Below are 26,717 nucleotides of genomic sequence, written 5' to 3'. Positions count from 1 at the left end.
CTACTGAAACCCATGTGCCTAGAGCCCGAGCGCTGCAACTAGAGAAAGCCCGCGTGCAGCAACCAAGACCCAACTCAGCCATAAATTAATTGATTAATTTTTAAAAAAGGAATAAGATTGTCAGAGCTGCAAGGGATTAAAAAAAGATAATCTTTTCATTGCAGAAAATCATAGCTGATGTGTAAAAATTAAAAGTCAAGAAATAAAAGTATAAACAGATTATTTAGAAATATGTAGTGATACCAGAAGAAATAGTTATAAGATTTGAAAGTGATTCTCTCTGAGGAGGAGAAATGTGGGATGGGGAAGGATGAAGCAAAGTTCTGATAGATTTTTATTGTTGCTGTTATAAACCTTATGGTACTCTATAACTATAAAAATTACATTTTAAAAAACCAGGACTCCAAACGTGTACAGAAAACTTAAAGACTGTTATGGGCTGAATGTGTGTCCCCCCCAAATTCATATGTTGAAGGCCTTACCCCCAGTATGGCTGTATTTAGAGATAGGTCCTCTAAGGAAATAATTAAGGTTAAATGAGTCCATAAGGGTGGATCCCTGATCCTATAGGATTAGTGTCCTTATAAAAAGAGATATCAGAAAGCTCACTCACTCTCTCTCCACACACATGCACCAAGAAAAGGCCATGTGAGGTCATAGTGAGAAGGCGGCTGTCTACAAGCCAAGAGGAAAGCTCTCACGGAAACTGTTTACCAGCACCTACTCTTGGACTTCCCAGGCTCCAGAACTGTGAGAAAATAAATTTCTGTTTTTCAAGCCACCCAGTCTGTGGTATTCTGTTTCAGCAGCCCAAGCAGACTAATACAGAGACATTATCCTCAATGAAATAAGCCAGTCATAGGGACATTCCTGGCAGGCCAGTGGTTAAGACTCTGCGCTTTGACTGCAAGGGGCATGGGTTTGATCCCTGCTTAGGGAACTAAGATCCCACATGCTGCGTGGCGTGGCCAAAAAAAAAAAAGAAGAAGAAAGAAAGAAGCCAGTCATAAAAGGGCAAATACTGAACGACTCCACTTAAATGAGGTACCTCAAGTAATCAAATTCATAGACAGACAGTAGAATGGTGGTTGCCAGGGGGATGGGATAATGGGGAGTTATTTTTTTTAAACATCTTTATTGGAGTATAATTGCTTTACAATGTTGTGTTAGTTTCTGCTGTATAACAAAGTGAATCAGCTATATGTATACATATATCCCCATATCCCCTCCCTCTTGCATCTCCCTCCTACCCTCCCTATCCCACCCCTCTATGTGGTCACAAAGCACCGAGCTGATCTCCTTGTGCAATGCAGCTGCTTCCCACTAGCTATCTGTTTTACGTTTGGTAGTGTATATATGTCAGTGCTACTCTCTAACTCCATCCCACCTCACCCTTCCCCCTCCCCGTGTCCTCAAGTCCATTCTCTACGTCTGCGTCTTTATTCCTGTCCTGCCCCTAGGTTCTTCAGAATCATTTGTTTTTTGTTTTTTGTTTTTTTGTTTTTTAGATTCCATACATATGTGTTAGCACACGGTATTTGTTCTTCTCTTTCTGACTTAACTTCATTCCGTATGACAGACTCTAGGTCCATCCACCTTAATGGGGAGTTATTGTTTAACGGGTATAGAATTTCAGTTTGGGAAGATGGAAAGAGTTTTAGAGATGGATGGTGGTGATGGTTATGCAACAATGTGAATGTACTAAATGTCAATGAACTGTACACTTAAAACTGGTGAAGATGGTAAACGTTTTCTGTATTTTACCACAATTTTCTTAAAATGGAAAAAAAGAATGTATAGAGGTATGCATTGTAATATAGATCGGAAGCTGTACACTTGGTTTCAGTTCTGCATTCCTGCTTGCCAAAGTCTCACACATATAGAGCTTCCTCAGCATTCTGCTCTCAGTTTTTCAGTCTGTACTCCTTGCTGGGGCTACCTGACTCACTCCTTGGCTTCAGTTATCATCTACAATACATATCGGTAGTCAGACCTTTCTTCTGTGCTCTATATCCATACTTTTCAAATGAAAACTGAGCATCTCCACTTGAAAGTCCCAAAAGGACCTCAAATTCAAAGAATTCAAACCAGATTCATTCCCTTCCTCTCCCAATTCTACTCCTTCATGTTTGAAAAAGAGAAAGAGAAGAGAAATGTTAATACCCTTCCTCCTTCATTCCATACTCCAGACCGTACTCTTTCTCCTACACCACACTGCCTTCAGGGCCAATTAGTTCATGTGTTTCCCAGAAATAGGCCTTTTTCCCCTATAAGAAGGACTGAATTTTCATCTTCAAAAAGTGATGTTAAATTATACTTCATATGTGCATGACCCAGCAAGGCCACTGTACCCAAAACCTTAAACCAACCCCTTATCCCTGAGTATGCTATAACAACAACACTAGAGTAAGAATCTGGGGACCCGGTGCCACAGTCAGACCCAGAACTGGCTATAAGACCACTTAACTTTCCAAAACATCTAGGAATGTTATCCACTGCTATCTTAGCCTCATTGCTGCCCCTAGAACTGGGGATGAGGGCCACCCTAAACCCCATGCTTTGAAGGGTCCTGCATATCACTCACACACACACACACACACACACACACACACACACACACACTTATTAAAGAACACAAGGGTGCCTGTGTTACATGGGATCTGGTGCTCATTGTTGGTACAGTGCAACTTATAGGCCTAAACATCTGTACTTTGACTAACACTGTTCTGGCTCCAGGAAAATGCTTCTCCACATCTGTTTCCCTGTCTCCTTTAAACAAAAGGCAACTGTGTCCAAATGCCATGAAGATTTGTGGATTGTGCCACTGCTGACATAAGAAATAGACATTATTTCAGACTAAAGGGAAGATTCTAGCAGTGAACCACTCAGGGAAGAGAAAAAAACAAGCTACCTTGTCAGAGCCTTCTTCTCAGATACATGAATGCCATAGATTTTTGCTTAACAAACTTTAATTTCCCAGTAGTGTCCATTTTCTTGTTTATATTTATTTTCTGGTTTGTGGTTCCAAAGTAATAAAAAATTAATGCAATATTTGCAACAGTTGCATATATAGGCTAAAGAATATTTCACAATATTAAACAACAGATATGACTCTTGATTTGGGGATGTATGGAGAGAGAGAAACACGCATGAATCGTTGTCACAGATTGGATCCCCAGTAAACAGATTATGAGACAAAGATTAGTATAGGAGGTTTATTGGGGAGAGCTCCTGGGATAAACATTTATGGAAGAAAAGGGAGAAAATAAACAGGAATGAAAAGAGGAAGAAATCAAATGTCAGTGCACTATCAGTAGAATGCCTCAGCATACACTGTAGGGAATTCTGAACTTAGGATGAAACTTCAAAGCTATCTCAAGTAGGGGCAAGAGGACCAGGCCTTTATACACAGCATCAGTGAGCCATTGGATGTGGGACACTCTGAGAATAGGGTGTGATCTTGAACAAGACAATTCTCAGCTGATGAGATGCCTGAATGCGGCTGGCATCCAAGGGCTCTCTGATGGCAACATTCTTAACAACTGAAGTAATAAGGCCTTTATTGCTAAAGGGAACTCTGGGCAGGGCATTGCAGTATCCACCACAGTCCACCCTTTGTGCCTCTCAGATCTGCTTTATATAAGTTCCAGGATCAGCTCTTCCAGGGGTCTGGTAGGCCTCTCTTCCTAGGGGAAACTTAAACTATAGCCCCCAACACTGCAGCTGGTCTCAAAGCTGAAAATGACCATCCCTCTCTTCCACTATCAATTACAGATCCCAATCACTCTTAGGGTCTTGGTGGTTTGCCTGGTGGTATGATCCAGACCCTCACTCCTGATCATCATGGGTTTCTCAGGCTGGAGTTGCTGTCCTTGATGATACCCACATACCAAGCCCACCAATCTATACATAAGGCTGGGGTTTTTCCTTCTCAGTCAGCTTGTCAAAAAAGATCCCCCGTGAGGCACAGGTGTAAGGAGTGTGAAAGGTGCTAGCGCAACAGTGGTGGATATCATGGAGGATCTGCTCTAGCTGATTGTGCAGGTGCTTATACCCTCCAGTCCTGCTTGTGCTTGATCCTACGTGTAAAACTTCCATCTTGTTGCTGGGCCTGCCCACACTTATATCTTGGAGGATCTGACAAAACTCAGTTCATAATGGGCAGTTCTGGTTGTATGGTCAGTTGCATGGTCATTTGATGTCCTATGACCATGTATTCCATATCTACCAGGACACAGTAGCATATCAGGAGCTGTTTTTAAAAGATATATAATTATCCACTGCATGTGGCATGACTTTATTCCAGAATCTAAGTTCTGGTCTAAGTTGTGACCTTCCCATTGGGGCTTACCAAAAACTCCACATGGCATCTTCCACCAACACAGATATCTCTAATACCTTAGAGTCTACTGATTTCATGGTCCAAGTGGCAGGACTGCTTGAAACCATGGCCTAGACCTGCTATAAGGCCTTCTTTTGTTCTAGGCCCCACTCAAAGTTGGCAGCTTTTCGTGTTACCCAATATGTGGGTCAAAACAGTAATTCCAGATGTGAAATGTGCTGCTTCCAGAACCCAATAAAGCCTACAAGACATTGAGCTTCCTTCTTCATGAGGAAGGTGGAAAATGCAATAATTTGTACTGTACTTTTATAGGGAATCTCCTGGCATGCCCCGGACCATTCAACCCCTAAAAACTGTACTTAATGCAGCCAGCCCCTGGATCTTTGTAGGGTTTATCTCCCATCCTCAGGAGTACACATGTCTTACCAAGGCCTCCAACGTGTTACCCACTTCTTAGCCATTTGGTCCAACTAGCATGATGTCATCAACACAGTGGACTAGTGTCATATTCAGATGGTCCAGATCTCTTCATACTATACCATGACAGAGGACAGGAGAGTTAGTAGAGTCTTGAGGAAAAACTATAAATGTATACTGTTGTCATTCTATGTGAATGTGAACTTTTATGATGTTCCATTCTGATAGGGATAGGAAAAAAAATATTTTCCAAATCAGTAGCTGATTACTGTACTAGGTACCTAAGGCCATGTCATCCTGTTCTAGCAAAGATATCGTATCTGACATGGCAACTGCCCTTGTGCCACTACTTGGTCGAGTTTACAGTAGTCTACTGTCATCTACCAGACTCTGTCCACATTTTTCAGGGGTCCAAACTGATGCATTAAATGGAGATATGATGGGGACCACATCCCAGCATTCTTTAGGTCTTTAGGTGGCACTAACTTCAGCCATCCTCTCCAAGATGCTATCTATATGTTTTCATTTATCATCTTTGCCAAGGAAGAGGACAGCAATTTCAAAGCTTCCACTTGGCCTCATCTACAAATAGCTCTGACTCCACATGCCAAGGAACCAATATGGGGCTTGTACCAACTATCATAATGTCTATTCCAATTTTATATTCAAACACCAGAAAAATAACCATTGAGTGAGTCTGTAGACCCAGTGGAGCCACTATAAACCCAACATAGACTAGGAGCTTATATAATTTCTGGTTTCCATCTGCCCCTATTCTAACAGGGGTGAGGCAAGATGATACGTTAGGTCTCTGGGTATCAATAGCAACTCACAACCAGGGTCCATCAGCCCTCAAAATGTTTGGGTATTCCTCTTTCCCCAGCACACAGTTACCTTCGTAAATGGAAGGACTGGAGGAATCAGTCCTGGGTACCCCACTCCTTCAAACAGTGCTCTCTGGATCAAAAACTGACTTAAGGCCAAAGCTGAGCAGGAGAGTGTGACTTATTGAGGTACCTTCCCTCAGACTTCTGAGTATCTTTGATTTTTTTTTTGATTGTACAGATCGAATACAAATTGTTGGACGCTTATTTTCCCTAGGACAATGTGTTATATTGACCACCCACATTCTATTAACTACCTCTTAACCATCTATCTACCAGGAGGAGCACTGTGTTCTATTAACCCTCTCCAAAGCTCTCTGCAGATCAGGCCTCCCGGCCTATTACTCTGACCCTGTGGTGCGTTATGGTATTTGCACCTACCTGACTTCTGACAATTGAGCACAGTTATCCTGTCTCTATTGTTTCAGTGGCATCACCATTTCTATCAGTGATCTTCATCCTATAATACCCTCCCCTACTCTGAGCCCTGGTCTGCAGAGGCAAGCCACCACTGAACTTCTCAGTGATGCTGGTAACCCTTTAACCAGTGCATTCCTTATAGCTTTAGCAAATGGTGTGCCCTTTGGGTCCTCCTCCATAACATAGTCCTCTGGAGGGCTTTCTGGCTTTATAATATATTTATTCTATTCCCACTTCCCTGAGCCTTTAATCCCTTCTCCCACCACCTGCAGTGGCAACTCTGGCCTTTATACCTCAATGTGGGCCATTGGTTTTTTTCTATTCTTTGAGGAGCCATTCTAATAGTGAGTTCACATTGATCTCCTGGGATCTTTTCCAGGATGTTAAATCCTGTATCTTGGTAGAGAACTCTCTAATCAATTAATACTCCCTTATTCAATTTTATATTCTAGCTCCCCTGATCAAGGCCCTCAGAATTCAGTCCCATGCTTACTCCCTCAGCACCTGCTAGAACATGCTGGCTAGGTCCTGCAGCTCCTTCTTGAGATATTCCCTTTCCTTCCTTATTAGGCCCAGAACACCACCAATGAAGTTATGTAACTTAACCCTAGACATAGGCCCAGTGGCCAGGATGGGAGGTGGGGGCAGATTCTGTGGGAAACACACATTATCTTACAAGGGAAAGGGCTCTGCATGTTCAAGCAAGGTGAAGCACTAACGCTTAATAGGAAGGAGTGGGACACTTCTGAACGCTCAAGGAGCTCAGGGAAATCTGAGGATATAAGACTTTTAGGGACATCAATCCAGATGTCCCTATTCCATGTGTCAGGGTCACATTCCTTCCTAACCAGGGCCCTGGTCTTGGCATAGCAGACTTGTCTTGGTTTAGATTTTAACTTTCTTTGAAGCTTGTTTCAATAAGTCCTGGGCTTGGTCCTCAGATTTCTCTCCTCTCTACCTGAAAAAGATGAGGACCTCTTTATATGCTGTGAATGAAACCCTCTGGCTTTCACACAGAGCTTAAATTGTTGACTAATTTAATTCAGCTTTTCATTATCTTTTCCTAGAGGTCCATCAAGCTGAGCAATAGCCACCCAATTTTCTGGACTTCCTTATATTTAATATACCTCACATATTTCTCAAATGCCTACCACATGGCACCAGTTAATGTATTCCCTTCCATGAATGCCATTCTAGTTCAACTCCAGTGAAAGCTCTAACTCCTCTGCTACCTGTTCCACATGTCTATCTACTCCACCTACCACAAATGATGGGGTCCTCATTGGCAGCTGGGCAGCAGATGATCCATCTCCTAAATTTCATCACAGTGTATGCTTTTCTGAACCTCTTCTTGTACCAACTGTTGTAGGATGGCTTCCTGGAGAGCAGACTCAGAGACAGGGTTCAGCATGAAGGGCTTTTATTAGGGAATGCTCTTAGGATTAAAACCTGTGAAAAGGAAAAGAAGGAAGCAGGATTGGACAGAGGGAGAAGTTAAGCTGTCCCATTTGGGGCAAGAAGGCCATGTAGATCAGTCATTGAATGTGAAGTACCCCAGAAAGGAGTTATGACCTTGGGGGAGGTGGCTTTCTAGCTGAGGCAATTCCCGATGAGGGCTGACAGCTGAGGGCTGTCTGCTGGCAGCACTCCTAGCAACTGAAATAATAAACTCTTTATTCATGAAGGAGGATTAGGGCAGCAGATTGCAGAATTCACCACAAGTATGACATCATTTTTTCCACTGGAAAGTTGGTGACCATCAAATGCTAGAATTGAGAACAGCTTTACTTTCAAAACGATTAATGAAATTTAAAATTTCAAACATTTATACTTATATTTATGGCTTTATTTAAGTAATATTTATTTTAAAATTTTATTTATATTCCAAATATTCAGACATAAATATGTGAACCTCCATTTATACTTTTGCTCTAGTGCCCTGAAATGCTATTAACAGGCCCGCTTAGCCTGAATTCATCCGTTTCCTTTTAGTAAATTATGCAAAAAGTCCTGGTTTATTATAGTTGTAGTTGCCCATCAACATTTTCAAGAGCTGCATAATGTCTCAATGTGTAGACATACCTTAATTTCTTAGCCAAGTGCCTATTTCAAGACACTTGGGTCATTCACAGTTTTCCACTCTTCAAAACAGTGCAAAGATGCACAAACTTGTACAAGCCAGTTATTTCTCCTAAACCAATTATATCTCCTAAGGACAAATTTGTATAAGTGGAATTACTGGGTCAAAGAACATGCACATCTTGAAAGCTTCTGAAACATGTATCCAAATGGATCTTGTACCAAGTATGCTCCCACCAGTACAGTTTGAAGGTGTCCCTCCACCCACACCCTCACCATACTCTGGGTTGGAAGAGAGGTGGATCTTCTCCAGTATGGATGCCAACAGCCCTCTCGAGGTTCCATAAAGACCCTGCCCCAACCAATCTTGTAAAAGAAATCTGATAGAAGCACTAAAAATTATTATTTCTTCTATTATATTTTTTCATAATTCCAAAATAATTACTAACATATTCACTCCCATAGACACCAGAGTTGGACAAGAAAGAGGATGTTTTCCTATCAAATGCCCTCAGGACCCTACAATAAAATTGTCCCTCTCTGTATGTCCCCAGGATAGGTTCCAGCACTTCTTCATTCAAAGCAACTCTCACTTCCTTCCTCCCATTGCCACTCCCATTGCCACCAGTGAAATTTCACACCTTTAGCATCTATGCCTGAACTATGGTGGTAACTTCCTAAGTGGTGTTCCAATCTCCAGTGGCCAATCCTGTCCCCACTCCAACTCTGACCCATTCTGCACGCAAGTCAGTCACATAATGTTCCTTTCATCTTGTCACTCCTCTGGTCACAAAAGGCTTTCGTGTCTCCCAGAAGTGGGTAGAATATACAGACACCTCAGTTTAGAAATCAGGGATCCTCCATGAATGGGACTCACCCAACTGCCTGACTGTATTTTCCATCACTACCCTCCCCACACTTTGTACTCCAGGCAGGCCAGTCTCCTCTGTGGAGCAAAATTCCCACCTCCATGCCTTTCTTCCCATCACTCCTCCCTCCTCCAATGCCCTTCTGCCCTGTTTTTATCCTGTCTTTCATGCCGAGCTTACTTAAGTGCCCCCTCCTCTGCAAAACTTTCCCTGAACACTGTTGCATGCAGAAGTTTCTTCTGCCTTTAAGCACTAATAGGAAACAGCTGGCTATGATCATAGGCTCTTGGGTTTTGTTAGTATCTTTTTGTTTCCATACATCTTGCCTTTCCAAATAGATCACAGATTCAAGGACAAAGACGTGTCTTTTTTTTCTGCTTAAAACACACAACTTTATTGATGACATAAAAATAAAGTCTCAAATGTATAAGCATAAGTCCACACAAAGGACCAAAGATTACCTTACTTATGAAGAATCAGCTCAGTTTCTGCTCATGAAGCATACCAAAAATATCTCAATCCAGACAAGGTAAAAATCAACACATGTATTTTCAGTACAAAATTGAATTCATTTGGTGTTCATAAAATGGTCCAGCTAACGACCATCATAAGCAACATCACTTTAGAAATTATAATGCAATTTACAATGTGCATTACTTCCAGGCTGCAAAACCAAAATATTACTCAAATTTGTTTGGAAAATTACAACTAATCAGAGTTTACTTAATAATAGCTCAACTCTTTCTTTCACCTCAGGGTCATTGTATTCTGCTGCTAAGACTCGAAGTTTCTTGGCACATGCTTTAGGTCGTTGGAATATGAAATAAAGGGAATTTTTACTGAACTTGTCCTGGGTAAATACTTTTGCTCTTTTTTTAAAATGGTAATTTATATTTTCAAATAGTGAAAGAGCATTAAGAATATTTTCCTTTGTCTCTTTCTTGCTAAAGATATTAATCAGTGATGCTGGTGCATTGGCAATGAGCAAGTCTTTTGTCATAGATGGATTTTTAGAGAAATTTAAAAGCATTCCCAAAATATGGTCTTTAGTTTCTCCACTTCCCACAGTTAACAAACGAAGAAATTCTGAAATGTAATTTGTAACCATATGCTGATATTCACTAATAATAGTCAGGTGCTTTATCAATCTCAATCCAGCCAGCTGCACATTTGAATTCAAGGGATAGGTGATGGTGTCTTCACATACTTGGTTTAAGTATGTTTTAACCTTCCTGTGATTTTCAGCAGCCACCGAGATGTTATTCAGTGCATTTAAAGCCTTCTGCCTAACACTGGGGTAGGGATTATTGAGCAAGCCTTCAATAATTGAGATTCTACCTGCATTACGAATGACTTCATGGGAGAATGGGTAATCACGGCTGTTATACAGAGCATTATTGGCTATTTCATGAATAGAAGGATCTTCAGTCATCTCAATCATGCAAATGAGTTTTTCAAGCTCTCGTGGATCCATATTAGTTTCACGTCTACAGCGGCAGGCCCAAGGCTGAGTTTTCTCCCCAGACCTGATCTGCTTTCTGAGCTCATCTTCAGGTGGGAAGCAGGATTCATTTTGATATGGAAATTTCATTTCTGTCCAGATCATGGCTCCCGCCCATGACCCCATTCCTGCCCCAGGGACCATAGATGGATATGTGACTCTTGACTCAGCTGACTTTTTGGCTTTAGTCTTAGGTGCAGATTTGTCCTCACTTCTGTTTTCATTACTATCCCAGAAACAAGACTTTACATCGACTCCACCAGCAGCTTCAAGCTTATCCTTGGTGCTGGCCTTATCTCCAGCCCTACGCTCAAAATTGACATCTTTCTCACGCTTAGATCTGAATGCATTACTGTTCTCACTCTCAGCCCAAAACAAGGACCTTAAACTTATCTCCTCAATATCAGGGCTGGATGCTCTACTTAGCTCATCCTCATCTACATCCCCAGCCAAAGTCCAGGACCCCATGCCAGCCTCTTCCCCAACCCCAAGCCTAGACCCTGTAGTGGCTGTATCTCCATCCCAGAGCCAAGACTCCTGCCTGACCTCAGCCCCAACCCCAGCCCCAGCCTCAGCCCCCACACAGGAATCCATACAGGCAGCCTCATCAGATCTGATCCAGGACCCAATACTGTTTTTGTTCTCAGCCCCAAATCTAGAACTAATGATAGCCTCTTCCCTAACCACTGAGCTGGATTCAATACTGGCCTCATTTTTATCTCCAGGGCTAGACACAATACCAGCTTCTTCCCCTCTCCAGAACCAAGACCCTGTACTAGCCTCACTCCCAGCCCCAAACCAGGATCCTTCATTGGCCTCTGTCCCAGCACTCACCTGAGACCTTCTACTGGTCTGGTCTCCAGGCCTAGCCCAGGAACCTCCACTTTCCTGCTCTTCAGGCGCTAAGCTAGACCCTCTACTGGCCTCATTCCCAGGCTTAGACCCAGCCCAGGATTTTCCACAAGGCTGATCCCCAGTGCCAGCCCAGGAGCCTCCTCCACTGGCCTGATCCTCAAACCCAGGTTTGGAACAGCTACCAGCTTGATTCCCAGCCACAATCCAGGACGTTCCACTGGCCTGACCCCCAGTACCAACCCAGGACCCACCACTGGCCTGGTCTGCAAGCCCTGGACTAGACCCTCCCATGGCATGGTCCTGAGCACCAGACCAGAACGCTCCTCCACTGGCCTGATCCTCAAATCCAGGTTTGGAACAGCTACCAGCCTGATCCCCAGCCCCAGCCCAAGACCCTCCACTGACCTGACTCCCATTATCAGCCCAGGACCCACCACCGGACTGGTTCATGGGCCCAAGCCCAGGCCCTCCAATGGCCTGGCCACTAGTCCCACCCCAGGACCCTCCTGTATTGGCCTGACTCCCACTGTAAGCATAGAACCATCCAGTGAACTGATCCTTGAGCACTGGCCTGGATCCTCCACTGGCCTGGTCCCCAATGCCAGCCCAGGAATCTCCAACGGACTGGTCCCTGGGCCCCAGTGTAGACCCTCCACTAGCCTGGCCTCCACTAGCCTGGCCCCCACTGTCAGCCCAAGACACTCTTCCAGATTTGGCCTGATCCTCATATCTAGGCTTTGTCTCACCACCAGCCTGATGCCCAGGTCCAACCCAGGACCCTTCATTGGCCTGGTCCACAGCCCCAACCAAGAAACCTCCACTGGCTTGGTCCCCAGAGTCAGCCCAAGACCCTCCACTGGACTGGTCCTCAGGCCCCGACCTAGTCCCTCCACCAGCCTGGCTACCAGCCCCAGCCAAAGACTCTTCTTCACTGACCTGATCCTTAAATCCAGGCTTGGACCCACCACCAGGCTGATCACCAGTCCCAGTCCAAGAACCCCCACTGGCCTGATCCACGGCCCCCACCAAGAATCCTTCACTGGCCTGGTTCCCAGTGCCAGTCCAGGACCCAACACTGGACTGGTCTGCAAGCCCTGGCCTAGACTCTCTATTGGGCTGTTCTCCAGCTGTAACCCAGGACCCACCACTGGACTCATCCACAAGCCCTAGCCCAGACCCTCCACTGGCTTGGTCTGCAGTGTCAGCCCAGGCCCTTCCACTGGACTGGTTTTCAGGCCCCAGCCCAGCTCCAGCCCAGGACACATTTTCATTGGTCTGATGCTCAAGTCTAGGCTTGGATCCACCACCAGACAAATCACTAGTCCCAACCCAGGATGCACCGCCAGACAGATCACTAGTCAGAATCCAGGACCCTCCAGTAGCCTGGTCCACAGCCACAGCCCAGTACCCAATGTTAACCACATTCCCAGCTGTAGCCTGAGCCCAGGACCCTCCATTAGCCTGAATCCCAGCCACATCCTGGGACCTTCCACTGGCCTGTGCCTCAGCCCCAGCCCAGGATGCTCCATTGGCCTGATTCTCAACCACAGTCCAGGACACTCCAATGGTCTCTCCCCCAGTCCAGGATACCCCACTGGCCTGGCCCCCAGCCCAGGAACTCTCACTGGCCTGAGCTCCAGTCCAGGGCACCACAACAGCCTGGTTGCCAGTGCCAGCCCAAGAAGCCCCACTGGCCTGGTTCTCAGCCACAGTCCAGGACCCTCCAACAGCCTTGTTCCCAGCGTCTACCCAGTAACCCCCACTGGCCTGGCCTGCAGCCCAGGACTGTTCACTGGCATGACTCCCAGCCCAGAGCCCTCCACTGGCCTGGTCCCCAGCTCCAGCCCAGGATTGAATACCAACCTCATTCTCACCCCTAGCTGCACTCCAGGATTCAACATTGGCTTCATTCTCATCATCAGCCCAGGACATGCTATTCTCCCAGTATCCATCCCTAGCCTGAAACCTAAATTTGATCCACCGCTCAGAAGCAATCCAGTCCTCAACACCAATCCCATTCCAGTAGTAGTCATGGACCTTAGGCTGAGACTTTTTGCAGGCCTGAGTGCCTGCCCCACCCTCACTCTCAGAAGTGGGCGTGGCCTTAGCCTTCGGCTTTACAGAGGCATCTCCTGTGGCTTCTGCCTCAGACTTACGCATAGCCTTGTCCTTTGCCCCAGACGAGGTCTTACTCTGGGAATGGGCTACAGACTGACGCTGGTCAGAGCCCATCGTACATGCTCCAGCCTCTACCTTAGACTCAGCAACATGATTGCCCCTAACCTTACTCCTGGCACCAAGCAAGGCCTCACCCTGGGAATTGGCCAGAGCCTGGGGTGGGGCAGAGCCTGTTGTACCTGGTCCAGTCCCTGCTTTAGACACAGCATTGGGATTGCCCTTGACCTTACTCCTGGCACCAAGCAAGGCATCACCCTGGGAACTGGCCACAGCCTGGGGCTGAGTAGAGCCTGTTGTATCTGTCTGAGGCTGGGCAGAGTCTGCTGTATCTGGCCCAGCCCCTGCCTTAGGCACAGCACTGGGATTGCCCCGGACCTTATTCTTAGTACCACACAAGGCCTCACCCAGGGAACTGGCTGCAGCCTGGGGCTGAGCAGAGCCCTTCGTATCTGTCTTAGACCCTACCTTAGACACAGCATTGGGATTGCCCCGGACCTTATTCTTAGTACCATATAAGGTCTCACCCTGGGAATTGGCTGCAGCCTGGGGCTGGGCAGAGCCCTTTGTATCTGGCCCAGACCCTACCTTAGACACAGCATTGGGATTGCCCCGGACCTTATTTCTGGCACCAGGTAAGGCTTCACCTTGAGAATTAGACTCAGCTTGGGGCTGAACAGAGCCCACTGTATCTGGCCCAGACCCTACCTTAGATACATCATTGGGATTACCCCTGACCTTATTCTTGGCACCAGGCAAGACCTCACCCTGAGAACTGGCCACTGACTGGGGCTGGACAGTGTTTGCTGTATCTGTTTGAGGCTGGGCAGAACACGTTGTATCTGGCCCAGCCCCTGCTTTAGACACAGCATTGGGATTGCCCCGGACCTTATTCTTAGTAGCAGACAAGGCTTCACCCCAGGAATTGGCCACAGCCTGGGGCTGAGCAGTGCCTGTTGTATCTGTTTGAGGCTGGGCAGAGCCCTTTGTATCTGGCCCAGCCCCCGCCTTAGACACAGCGTTGAGATTGCTCCTGACTTTAATCTTGACACCAGGCAAAGTCTCACCTTGGGAATTGGCCACAGCTTGGGGCTGGGCAGAGTTCTTTGTATCTGGTCCAGTCCCTGCTTTAGACACAGCATTAGGATTGCCCCGGATCTTATTCTTAGTACCACACAAGGCCTCACCCTGAGAATTGGCCACAGCCTGGGGCTGAGCAGAGCTTGTTGTATCTGTTTCAGGCTGGGGAGAGCCCTTTGTATCTTGCCCAGTACCTGCCTTAGACACAGTATTGGGATTGCCCCGAACTTTATTCTTGACACCAGGCAAGGCTTCCCCCTGGGTATTGGCCATAGCCTGGGGCTGTGCAGAGCTCTTCGCATGTGGCCCAGCCCCTGACTTAGACACAGCATTGGGATTGTCCTGGACCTTCTTCTTGGCACCAGGCAAGGCCTCGCCCTGGGAACTGGCCATTTCCTGAGGCTGACCACAGGCCCTTAGTTCTGCCTTAGCCCCTGCCCCAGAAATAGTATCAGGATCGCCCCTGCCATCAGTCCTGGAATCAGGGAAAATTTCAGCTTGGGCCTTGACCCCAGCTTGAGGCTGTGCACAGGTTTTCATGTCTGCTCCAACCCCTGCCTTACACTTGCCTTTGGCTTTGCCCCTAGCTTTACCTCTGGTACTAGGTAGAGCCTCAGCCTGGCTCTTAGTGGAAGTCTGAGACTGTGCCTTTGTGTCTGTCCCAGCCTCTTCTTTAGACTTGGTGTTGGCATTGCCCTGAGCCTTAATCCTGTCATCAGGCAAGGCATCAGCCTGGACATTGGCCTTAGGCTGAGGCTGTGTATAGGACTCAGTGTCTGTCCCAACCCCCACCTTAGATACAGCATTGGAATTGCCTCTACCCTTACCCCTGGCATCAGACGTAGCCTCAGCCTGAGCACTGGCTACAGCTTGAGGCTGAGCGGCAGCCCTCGTGTCAGCTCCAGTCATTGCCTTAGGTGTGACATTGTTATTTCCCCTATCATCAACCCTGGCACTAGACATTGTCTCAGCCTGTTTCTTGGTCACAGTCTGAGATTGTGTAGAAGCACTTGTACCTGCCCCAACCCCTGCCTCACACATGGCATTGGTATTAACCCCAGCATCAACCATTGCCCCAGGCACAGCCTCAGTCTTGGCTACAAGCTGAGGCTGAGCAAAAGCCCTCGTATCTACCACAGACCCTGCCTGAGACGCAGTTTTGCAATTCCCCTTGGCCTCAACCCCAGTACCAAGCATGTCGCCAACCTGGATCTTGGCCACAGCCTGAGACAGTGCACAGGACTTCATGTCTGCTCCAGATTCTGCCTTGGACTTGGTGTTATGATTTCCCTTAGCAACAACTGAGGTACCAGACCTGGCCTCAGACTGAGTCTTGGCCACACTCACAGTCTCTTCCAGGGCTCTCAACTTGGTCTCAGCCACACTTCCAATCTTGTTTATGGTACCCACCTTGGCCACTTCCCTGATTACTGCCAAGGCCTCATTCCGTGTCACCATCACTCTGTTCATTTCTGTCTCTTTTTCAGCCAATATACAAGTTTCTGCTTTGGTCTGGGTCATTGCTTCTTTCTTGGTCTCTGCCCTAGCACCAAGTGCCCAAGCTTTAGCCTTGGTCTGGGTCACTGCCTCTTTCTTGACTAGTCTCCCAGACTCAGAGTCAGTTTGGGTCACTGCTTCTTTCATGGCCACTTCACTGGCTTTGGCCTCAGTCAGAATCACTGCCTCTGTTATGACCACTGTTCCAACCACTGTCTTTGCCTCAGATTGGGTCTCTGTCTCTGCCTCAGCCCATGCCTTGGCTTGAGAGTTGGCTTTGATTCTGGCTGTAGCAGTGGTATTAGTCTCTACTTCAGCCCCAGCCCCACCTCCTGCTCCAGTTTCTGCTCCAGTCTTGGGCTTGGATCTAGTCTCAATCTCTGTCCCAACCATGGCTTCACACATCGCCAAGGTCTGGTTCTGTATCCCAACCACAGTCTCCATTTTGACTCTGGACCCATTTCTGGCAAGTCTCCTCACACTCTGGGCTCTTCCCTTGGTTAATCTGTAAATGCAGTAGCAAGCACCAGCCCAGATCATCAGTCCTGCGGTCACCCAGCCCACTTCCTGAACACGACCCATGTAATCACCCTTGCTGAAGACACGAACAAGGTACAGAGGGGCTCAATCAGGCTGTGAAAAGTGGGTAGTAGGTCTGCGCATAGGCCTGTGAGGGTGTTGGTCTTCAGCCACTCAAAGGCCACTACAGTTGCCACTGGAGGTGGACCTAGAAGTGGAGGAAGGAAATGCACTGAAATTTCTCTTCTAATTCTGTGCATCACACAGATAGATACAGAAGGACAGGAAAGTGTAAAAATGGTGTGCTTGGTGGAAGAAAAGGATGATTAGCAAATTCTCTCTCCATCCCTTTTATTTTATCTCCTCTCCATCTTCCCCAGTGCCCAATAATTTCCCCCAAGGTACTTCCGTACACATTTCCTTATACCAAATGAACAGTGGAAAGGATGGTGGTAAGGCTGACTATGAATGGTAAAGACTGGGAAGCCCTCAGACTTCGATTTTTACTGGACCTACTCTGGTCACCACTCCCACAGGTCCCCACCCTCATACCAACCTGTAATGATCAAGGCAGTTCCCTCCTCTTTCCTTCTCTTGATTGGAGATATACCCTAAAGTAGATCTATAAACTCATGAGATCTGTGGACCTAGAGACAGACAGATAGACAGGCGGAAGTGAAGATTTTGCTCTTGTTGTGACAGATATATTATTAGCAAACTACCTCTCTATCCCCTTCAATTCGCCCCACTCCCTGTGCCAAAATAAAGGTGAAGGTGTGGGGTAAGTGAAGAGATAGTGGGAAAAGTGACTGGAAAAAGGAGAGACTGAGGATCCTCCAGACTGGACACTGGCCCTACTGGATGGGCACTGGTCTCCAGCAACCCACCTTTGATGTCTACCCAGCCAGTCCCCAGCCTCTTACCAGTCTATACTGATCAGGGATAATTTCCTTCTTGTTTCTTTGCTTCCAGTGATCTCAAACCTTTCAGACCTGTAGACCAACCTGTGGACAAGTAAACAAACAGATAGTAGAGACCAGGTCCTTCACAGAACAAACAAGCACCTTGATCCCTGACTCCAGTCCCTGCCTTGTGAGAGCACATGTCCAGTTTGCTAAAATGATCCATCCTTTCAAGTCTTCTCTCCGTCACACTCCAGCCCACCCTTACCCCAATATTTCTACTATTTCCTGCACTGAAATCAGTAGTGGGGGTAGCAACACTGTGGAAATCTGGCAGAGTGTAGGAGAGGCAGAAGAAACCTCCACTGAGAGGACCGTCTCAAGTCTCAGCCACCTCATATGCCCACCCTCTCTTATTACCCCCAGGCACTGCCCATCTTCACACCAACCTCCACAGTCCCAGGCCAGTCTCCCAATTTCCCTTGCTTTCAGTGGTAAACAGCCCTACTGTCGCCCTATGGGAAGACCTAGGAAAAAACAGAGAAAAAAGGGAAGGTGAAACTTGAGTGCTTGTGACATCCCAGCATCTGAAACATGGGTCCCAGTACCTGCCTTACTGGATTTAGAGATCTGTTCTCTGGCAAGCAAAACCTAGGGCTTCTCCAGCACTGAAATGTGCAGGGTGGAAAGGGGAGGCAGGAAAAAGGGGAGAGACAGAGGCGAATTATTGTAAAACCACCTGTAGGATTCTAGGGCTTCTCTCAAAAGTCCATCTTTTCCTTCACCTGTGCAGACAGGTGGGAAAATCTGAAAAACTGGAAAACCAGGAGACGCATAGAGGCCCCCATATCCCATATTCTAGAATCACAGCCTACTGCCATCTACTTCTCTTTAAACCCATCTCTAGGAATCTCCAGCATAAGAGACAAGGTGTGTGTGTGGTGGAGGGAGGCTTTTGCTTCTGCAAAATCACCATCCCTGCCCCACAAAGGCTATCTCCAAAAAAAAAAAAAAGTAATTCTTTGAGACAACAATTTGTATTTTCTGAGGCACAAATAAAAGCATCCCTAGAAAAGTTGCTGTCTTTATTGGTCTTCAACATACACTTTACGTTAAAAAGCCCAAGCTTGGTAAGTAAACGCAGGTTAGGGAAAGTCCACTATAGCCCCACCCTATATCCCAACCAAATAGAGGCGCCTAAGTTCCTGTCACAGAGAATATTCATAGAGCGCTTCAACTGTTCACAACGGGTGCCCGTGCCCACACCAACCTCCGCAGATCCTGTGCAGTTGTCTCCTTTCCTTCTTCCCTCGCCTTGCCGCGAACAGTGCCACCCCGAATTACTGTCTTCAGATAGGAGATAGTAAAGGCACTGAGTGCTGGGACCAGTACCCAGGACACAGATCCCAACGCTGGATTCAGGAACCCAGTTATCAAACGTCCCTCCCCACATTGCAAGACGCCACCCTCACCAACCCTGCCGTCCAGTCACTAAGGCCCACCATTTTCTCTGCAAACGCCACCGTGGCGTGTCCCTTCCACTGAAATGAGCAGGAAGCGGAGCAGGCGTGTGTGGTCTGTGATTAGATTCAGAGAGAATGGGGCATCTCAATCTCTGCATTTCCCTCTTGAGACACTCCCCCCACCATTCGCCCTGTCAAAGCTCACGGTTCCCCAGCACAGACGTAGGGAGGAGGAGGAGGGCTCGGGAGAATCTGAGCGAAGGCTCTGGGAACTTGAGCCCGCTTTGTCCGCCACCCCCCGACCAGCTCCGGGGATCCGCAGTCCGCTGCCGCCCTGGCTTCGGCGCACGGGGCCCTTACCTGCTCCGCTTCCCCCGGGCCCAATGCCAGCCCGCCGTTCGCAGGGCAGCGGGGAGCTGGTACCCACACACGAGTGACGACTGCACCGAAAGCTGCGTCGCTCTGCAGCTCCCGGTCACGTGAGGGCCCCGCGTCACCGCCTAGCTCGCCCTCCGATCCCCCCCCCCGCGTAACCAGGGCCGGCGGGGAGTTCAACAGGACCCTCCCCTCCACCTCCGCGCGCAAGATCTCCCCCTCCACCCAGCTGTGCGCGAGGCCCGGTCACTCAGCTCCTTTCCCTCCAATCTGAGAGCCCACAAGTGGCATCACCTCCCTGCGGTTGGAGTTTGCCCTTCTCCTGTTACCAGGGAGGGTCTGCGTCCCCCATCCACCCTCAGGCCTTGGCTCCGGCCTTTTCGGCTGCTTCTTTGAGGACTCTCTCTTTCTCTCTTACGCTGTTAAGACTAGCGTCCCCATTGGATACGTTGCTGCACCAAAATGGGCTAGGGAAGAGGTGTCAGGAAGGGGAGCAGAGAGTGCAAGGAGAGGTTTAACTTTCTTTTTTATGTTCCTTTTTTTTCCCTTTTAACGTCACATTCATTGTTTTTGTAATGGGGAAATGGCGTCAAGCCATTTTCGTTTGACATTTACAAATTAGGTTGTAAAAATAACAAAAGACTCATCCATTTGTTGACGTTATTTTGTGCCACATTAAGAATGTTTTCGAATTGCTATAAATTATTTCACAGCTTTCAAAACAGACTGGTAATTATTAACATTTTAAATATAAAATTTTCCTGAACAAAACCAATAGGTTTTCAATGTGACCTATAAATTCATCTTTGGAAAGACCAATCTTGGCAATTTTACACAAGCGATTTACAACTTTTCGAAGTTCTGGTTGAATTTATTGATGATCTTGTGTCAGGTGTCTGAGAACTTCTTCATAGATGACTCCTGGGTGATGGAATGGAGACCCCACTCCTGATGAACCCAGCGCCTGAAAACTAGTGACTTCCCAGATTAACCTGTTTTCCACTCAAGGAGTTTTATTGGGATTTTACATAAGCGTGTGATCAAATCAGTCTCATCACACCCAGGAAAGGACCAACTGTGCTATCCCACTAATGGAAATGAAGCTTAACAGGTGGATTTTCATTAGATCATGACACTGGTGAGATATCTCCACTATCTGCCATTCATGCACTGTATGTCCCCATAGCAGCTGGGACCTAACCCTAACCCTAGCAGCGGGGGCATACAGTGTTCAGCATCTTTCAGTAGAGATAGGGGGTAAGGTCTGTGGCTGACTATGGATCTGTGGGCAATACTCCTGAAATCCATGTCATTTTTCTCTCACAAAAACCAGTTTACAGGATCCCAAGCAGTCGCCAGGGGGAAGTCCCTGCCTTCTGTTACAGTTTCACTGCACCACCCATACAAACCCCTCAGAATAATCCCAGAACTCAGGGACAAAGTATGCATAACTTAGTCCCCAGACATCCAGCTGCCCCTGCTGGGGAGTCATACTCTAAATATAGACCCTTCAGGCAGCCTCTTTCTTAGGTTGAAATCTGACACCCCAGCAGGAAGCTCCCTGCCTGAGGGGCCCCTGTGTGGGGGAGGCCCCTCTAGGAGGTGAAACAGGAAGCCCAGAGTGCCTTAGACCCTTACTAATGGCTTTTCAGAACTCAATCGACTGTGACCAATTTATGTTCCTCATCAGAGGGAAACATTTAGAAATTGATTATGAAGACATTTAAAATTTTAGTAAACTTAAAAACACAAACTCATGAGGATAGGATGTCAAACAGCTTATTTGTAATAATCTAAAAACTCTTACAAATCATTAATAAAATGGTAAGCCAATAGAAAGCATGCCAAAGATGCAAATGGATTTGTTTGCAGAAAAGAAATACCAATGACGGATAAACATATGAAGAAAAGCTCAACTTCAAAGAAATGCAGATCGAAACAACTATGTGTTGCCATGTTTCATCTAGGAGTGCCAAAATTTAGAAATTTGATAATGTTATTGACTGGTTTATGGGGAAATGGGCACTCCCACGCTCTGTTGGAAGCAGATACTGTGATGCAACAGTTTTATAGAGAGCTATTTGGCAAAATCTATTATATGATAAATATAATATCCCACAAATTCTTTGACTAAGCAATTCTATTCCTAGGAGTTTAGCCAGCCTGATACTTACACAGTTTCACAAAGATTCATATACTAGGATATCTATTGCAGTGCTTGCAAAGGTTAAAACAACTGAAGCAACATAAAAAGTCCATCAATAGGGAAAACATTAAATAAATTAGGTTAAATTTATGCAATACGGCTGATAAAAAGATTTAGATCTACGTATCCTGATGGAAAGATACTTAAGGTATTTTACTGTTTGCTTATTTTCTATTAAACTATTTGTTTATTTGTAATTGCACGGAAATTCTGCAAGAATACATTCTAGTATAAGATTCAAACCCAGAAAAAGCACTAGTACAGCTTTAACACCACTGTCCTCATCAAAGCACAGTTACCTCCCCTTTTTATAAATTTTCTGTGTTAAATGCTTTTCTATACATTACACATACATGTCTTATTAAAATATATAAATGGGTCTCTTCAGTAAGTGGTGCTGGAGCTTGCCTGGTGGCACAGTGGTTAAGAATCCGCCTTTTAATGCAGGGGACATGGGTTCGAGCCCTGGTCCGGGAAGATCCCACATGCTGCGGAGCAACTAAGCCCGTGTGCCACAACTACTGAGCCTGCACTCTAGAGCCCTCAAGCCACAACTACTGAAGCCCGTGTGTCTAGAGCCCGTGCTCCTTAACCAGAGAAGCCACTGCAATGAGAAGCCCGCACACCACAACGAAGAGTAGCCCCCTCTCGCCACAATTAGAGAAAGCCCACGCACAGCAACGCAGACCCAACACAGCCAAAAATAAATTAATTAATTAACTAATTTTTTTAAAAAGTGGTGCTGGAAAAACTGGACAGCTACATGTAAAAGAATGAAATTAGAACATTCTCTAACACCATATACAAAAATAAACTAAAAATGGATTAAAGACCTAAATGTAAGACTGGATACTATAAAACTCCTAGAGGAAAACATAAGCAGAACACTCTTTGACATAAATCACAGCAATATATTTTTGGATTCGTCTCCTAAAGTAAGTCTTGATTTCCACTATTCATTCCCTCTAAAAGCAAATCATAATTTTTTACCACTGAATTTGAATTTCAGACAAAATGGATCATATAAGTTATCAAAATTGGCTCAAGAAGAAGTAGAAAACCTGAATAGACCAATGAAGGTGATAGCCTGTTCCACATCGCCTCCTTCAGAGGAACCACTGCCTCTTTCCACGTTCCTAGCTAAAAGTAAAAGCTTTACTTTTTAAACTTTTCCACTAAAAATACAAGCCAAAGTTGTGAGATTTCTAGCAGAAAACATAGAGGAACATATTCATTACCTTGGAGTAGGCAAAGATGTCTTGGACAGGATACAAGAAGCATTAATAATAAAAGAGAAAGGTAGACTTTATCAAAATATAAATTTTCTGTTCATCTGTACACATTATTAACAAAATGAATATGCAAGCCACAGACTTGGAAAAAATTATATATGCAGTTCATATATCTGACAAAGGACTTTTATCCAGCATATGTAAAGACATACAAATGAACAATCAAAAGGAGAACCCAACGTAAAATTGGGCACAAACTTAAATGGACACTTCACAAAAGAAGATACCCAATCCTCAACATCTTTAGTAATCAGGGAAATGCAAATTGAAACCACAATGAGATATCACCACACACCCACTAGAACGGCTAAAGCCAAAGACTAACAACACCAAATGTTGGTGAGAATGGAGAAACCAGACCTCTAATATATTGCCATTAGGGGTGTAAAATGGTACAAGCACTTTGGAGAACTTTTCTGCAGTTTCTTACAAAGTTTAATGTTCACTTACCCTACAAACCAACAGTTTCACTTCTGAGTATTTAGTAAAGAAAAATGAAAACATATGTCCACGCAAAGACTTGCACATGAATGTTTATATTAGCTTAATTCATAATAGGCTAAAACAGAAAACGACAGGAGAAAGGATAAACAAATTGTTGTATGTATATACAATAGAATACCACTCAGTAATAAAAAGTAATGAAATACCGATACATGCAACAAGATGGATAAATCTGAAAAGCAGTATGCTGAATGAAAGAAGCCAGACACAAAGGAGTACTATAGCATTCCATTTATATGAAACAGAGAACAAACAAAACTAATCTGTGATGATAAAAATGAGAAAGTGGTTGTCTGGGAGATAGAGGGGAATTAACTGGAAAGAGGTACAAGGGATCTTTCTGGCGTGATGGAAATATTCTGTATCTTGGTTTGTGTGGTAGTTACATGGTTATACACAATTGTTAAAACTCTAAAAACTGAACATTTAAGATACGTGTGATATATTGCATATAAACTATACCTCAGTACACACCAATTTCTTCCCCAGAGAGGGTTGCCTTATTAGTTTGGGTATAGCACAACAGACCTTTTTCTATGAATTAAGTACACATATGTGTACCTACAGAAATACTGTTGGGGGGCATCATATTGTACATATGTTTCACAACTTAATGGGTTTTGCTCATCAATGTATCTTGGAGCTCTTTACATGTCAGTAAATGTGGATCTTTTTAACTGTTGTATTGTATTCCATAGTGTGGCTATAGCATGGTTATTTACCTATTCCTCTACTGATGGACATTTATGTTTTCTTTAATTTTGAATAATATTAAACAATACTACAAAACTTATCTTTGAAAATTTTGCCAATTGGAAAACTGAGAAGTGGTATAGCAGTGTTGTAGATTACATTTTGCTTTTAAGTAGTGAGGTTGTGCATTTGTTCACATGTGTGTTGGACATACATAGCTCTATGAATTGCCTGCTCACATCCTTTTTCTATTTTTCTGTTGTATTATCTTTATCTTATTGTCTTTGCAGAAGAGCTGTATTTAGTGTGGATAGAACTTGTTTCTCTCTTTATTATGTTACAAATATTTTCTCCCACTTTGTAGCTTGTTTTGATATTGTTTATGTTGTCTTTCCACGTACTGAAGGTTTTCAATTTTGATGTGATCAAATGAACTGTTTTTTTCATTTATGGAATTTTTAATTTTAAAATGAATAATTACATAGTTATTGACTATATTCCCCACACTGTACATTTCATAACTGTGACTCATTTATTTTGCACCTGGAAGTTTTTACCTCTTAATCTCCCTGACCTACTTTCCTCCACCCACCCTCCTTTCTTCTGGCAACAACCTCTGTATCTATAACTTTGTTTCTGTTTTCTTATGTTTGTTCATTTGTTTAGTTTTTCAGATTCTACATGTAAGTGAAATCATACAGTACTTGTTTTTCTCTGACTTATTTCACTTAGCATAATACCCTCTAGGTCCATCCATGTTGTCACAAATGGCAAGATTTCATTCTTTTTAATGACTGAGTAATATTCCATCATATATATATATATATATATATATATATATATATATGCCACATCTTCTTTTTTCCATTCATCACTTAGGTTACTTCCATATCTTGGCTACTATAACTAATGCTGCAATGAACATAGGGGTGCATATGTCTTTTACTGTTTTTGTTTTCTTTGGATAAATACCCAGGAGTGGAATTGCTGGATCATATGATAGTTCTACTTTTAATTTTTTGAGGAACCTCCATAATATTTTCCATAGTGGCTGCACCAATTTACAATCCCACCAACAGTGCATGAGGGTTACCTTTCCTCCACATCCTCCTCAACACTTGGTATTTCCTGTCTTTTTGATAATAACCATCCTAATGAATATAAGGTGATATCTCATTGTGGTTTTGATTGCATTTCCCTGATGATTAGTGATGGTGAGCACCATTTAATGTGCCCATTGGTCATCTGTATGTCTTCTTTGGGAAAAGAATGCATATTCAGATCCTCTGCCCATTTTTTAATCGAGTTGTATGTTTGATGTTGAGTTGTAGGGGTTCTTTGTAAATTTTGGATATGAACACCTTGTCTACATACCATTTGCAAATATCTTCTCCCATTCAGTAGGTGGCCTTTTCGTATTGTTGATTGTTTCCTTTGCTCTGCGAAACCTTTTTCATTTGATTTGGTCCCATTTGTTTATTTTTGCTTTTGTTTCCCTTGCCTGAGGAGACATAGCCATAAAAATATTACTAATATGGATGTCAAAGAGCTTACTGCCTATGTTTTTTTCTAGAAGTTTTATGGTTTCAGATCTTATATTTAAGTCTTTTAATCCATTTTGAATTTATTTTTGTGTGTGGTGTGAGAGAATCATTTATGGATTTTTTTCCTCCCCAGCTAAAGTTTATGAAAAATAGTATAATACTATTATAAGTTTTAAAAATCCATTTGGAACTTAATAATTGGCATGAGATAATTCTCTGATATTATTTTTTTTTCCAAATGGATATCCAACTTCCCAAAAGCATCTATTGAAGAATCTATCCTTCCTCCCACTGTTTTGAAGTAGAACTTTTACCATATATTTAATGCCCATATGTACTTGGATCTATAAGAGGGTATATTGGTTAAAGGCAAGAATCTTATTGTACATACTATTCTGTGCTATGTTTTTCCTCAAATTAATTTATAAATTTAGTACTATCCAGTCAAACAGTTCTTTTTTAAAATAACAGCTGAAGTAACAGTTTGAACTGAAACAGAATTTCTTAAATTTTCTAAAGCTGCTGGACTGAGCAAAACTAAGACTGAGCAAAACTAAGGCAGAGCATTCTTGGGAGAAATCAGTTGCACTAGAGGAAGGGAATTAAGCATTTGCCTACCTTTCCAATAAGATCTATATTTCAAGTAACCAAATAGCCCTGTTAATGAAGGAAAACACTTTCTTTCAGATTAGAAGAACATTAACTAATAAGCATATAAGAATGATAGGTTTCAAAAATCATCATTTTGTGATCCCCAATGAAATAATTGATTTAGGCAAGGATTATCAATACATGCCTAAATCATCAGATGCCAGTCATAAGGGGAAAAACATAACTTTAGAAAATAGGAATTATATCATCACCAGCTTAACCCAGTTTAATTTAATTGAGTTTTTTCCCCTAGCTGCTTGAGATAGATGTTTTGATGGTTTATTTCCAGCCTTTATTAATTTCACAGGTTTGTTTGCTCAGGTTTATCAAAGTAAAATTTACACACAGTAAAATTCAGTTATTTTAGATGTAAAGTTTTATGAGTTTTGACAAATGTATGCAGTCATGTAACTAGCATCACAATCAAGATATAGAATATTTTCATCACC

General features: G+C 44.3%; 1 protein-coding gene across 5 annotated transcripts; it reads right to left on the bottom strand.

Moving 5' to 3' along the window:
• Positions 1–1,288: 1,288 nt before the first annotated feature.
• Positions 1,289–19,807, bottom strand: ARMCX4 (armadillo repeat containing X-linked 4). 5 transcript variants are annotated; one of them, XR_004478961.2, is made up of 9 exons: positions 19,364–19,570; positions 18,811–18,887; positions 17,990–18,067; positions 17,562–17,642; positions 17,195–17,285; positions 16,710–16,846; positions 7,326–7,512; positions 4,769–4,875; positions 1,289–4,252 (listed from the first exon to the last, which is right to left on the bottom strand). XR_004478961.2 is itself a non-coding variant. In XM_049705191.1 (6 exons), exon 6 carries the CDS (start codon positions 16,699–16,701, stop codon positions 9,724–9,726), a length of 6,978 nt encoding a protein of 2,325 aa, XP_049561148.1. In that variant the 5' UTR covers positions 16,702–16,846; positions 17,195–17,285; positions 17,562–17,642; positions 17,990–18,067; positions 18,811–18,887; positions 19,673–19,807; the 3' UTR covers positions 8,074–9,723. The 5 variants fall into 5 exon arrangements, 3 of the variants coding, with proteins under 3 accessions (XP_049561148.1, XP_033268316.1, XP_033268317.1); XR_004478962.2 differs by lacking the exon at positions 16,710–16,846 and having other exon boundaries at positions 1,290–4,252; positions 19,364–19,556; XM_049705191.1 differs by lacking the exons at positions 1,289–4,252; positions 4,769–4,875; positions 7,326–7,512; positions 19,364–19,570 and adding an exon at positions 19,673–19,807 and having other exon boundaries at positions 8,074–16,846.
• Positions 19,808–26,717: the final 6,910 nt, after the last annotated feature.

The sequence above is a fragment of the Orcinus orca genome, chromosome X (genome assembly GCF_937001465.1).
Source record: "Orcinus orca chromosome X, mOrcOrc1.1, whole genome shotgun sequence".
NCBI classification, from domain to species: Eukaryota; Metazoa; Chordata; class Mammalia; order Artiodactyla; family Delphinidae; genus Orcinus; species Orcinus orca.
Note: the sequence above shows the minus strand (reverse complement) of the source record. Positions and strands in the feature narration are given on the sequence as shown.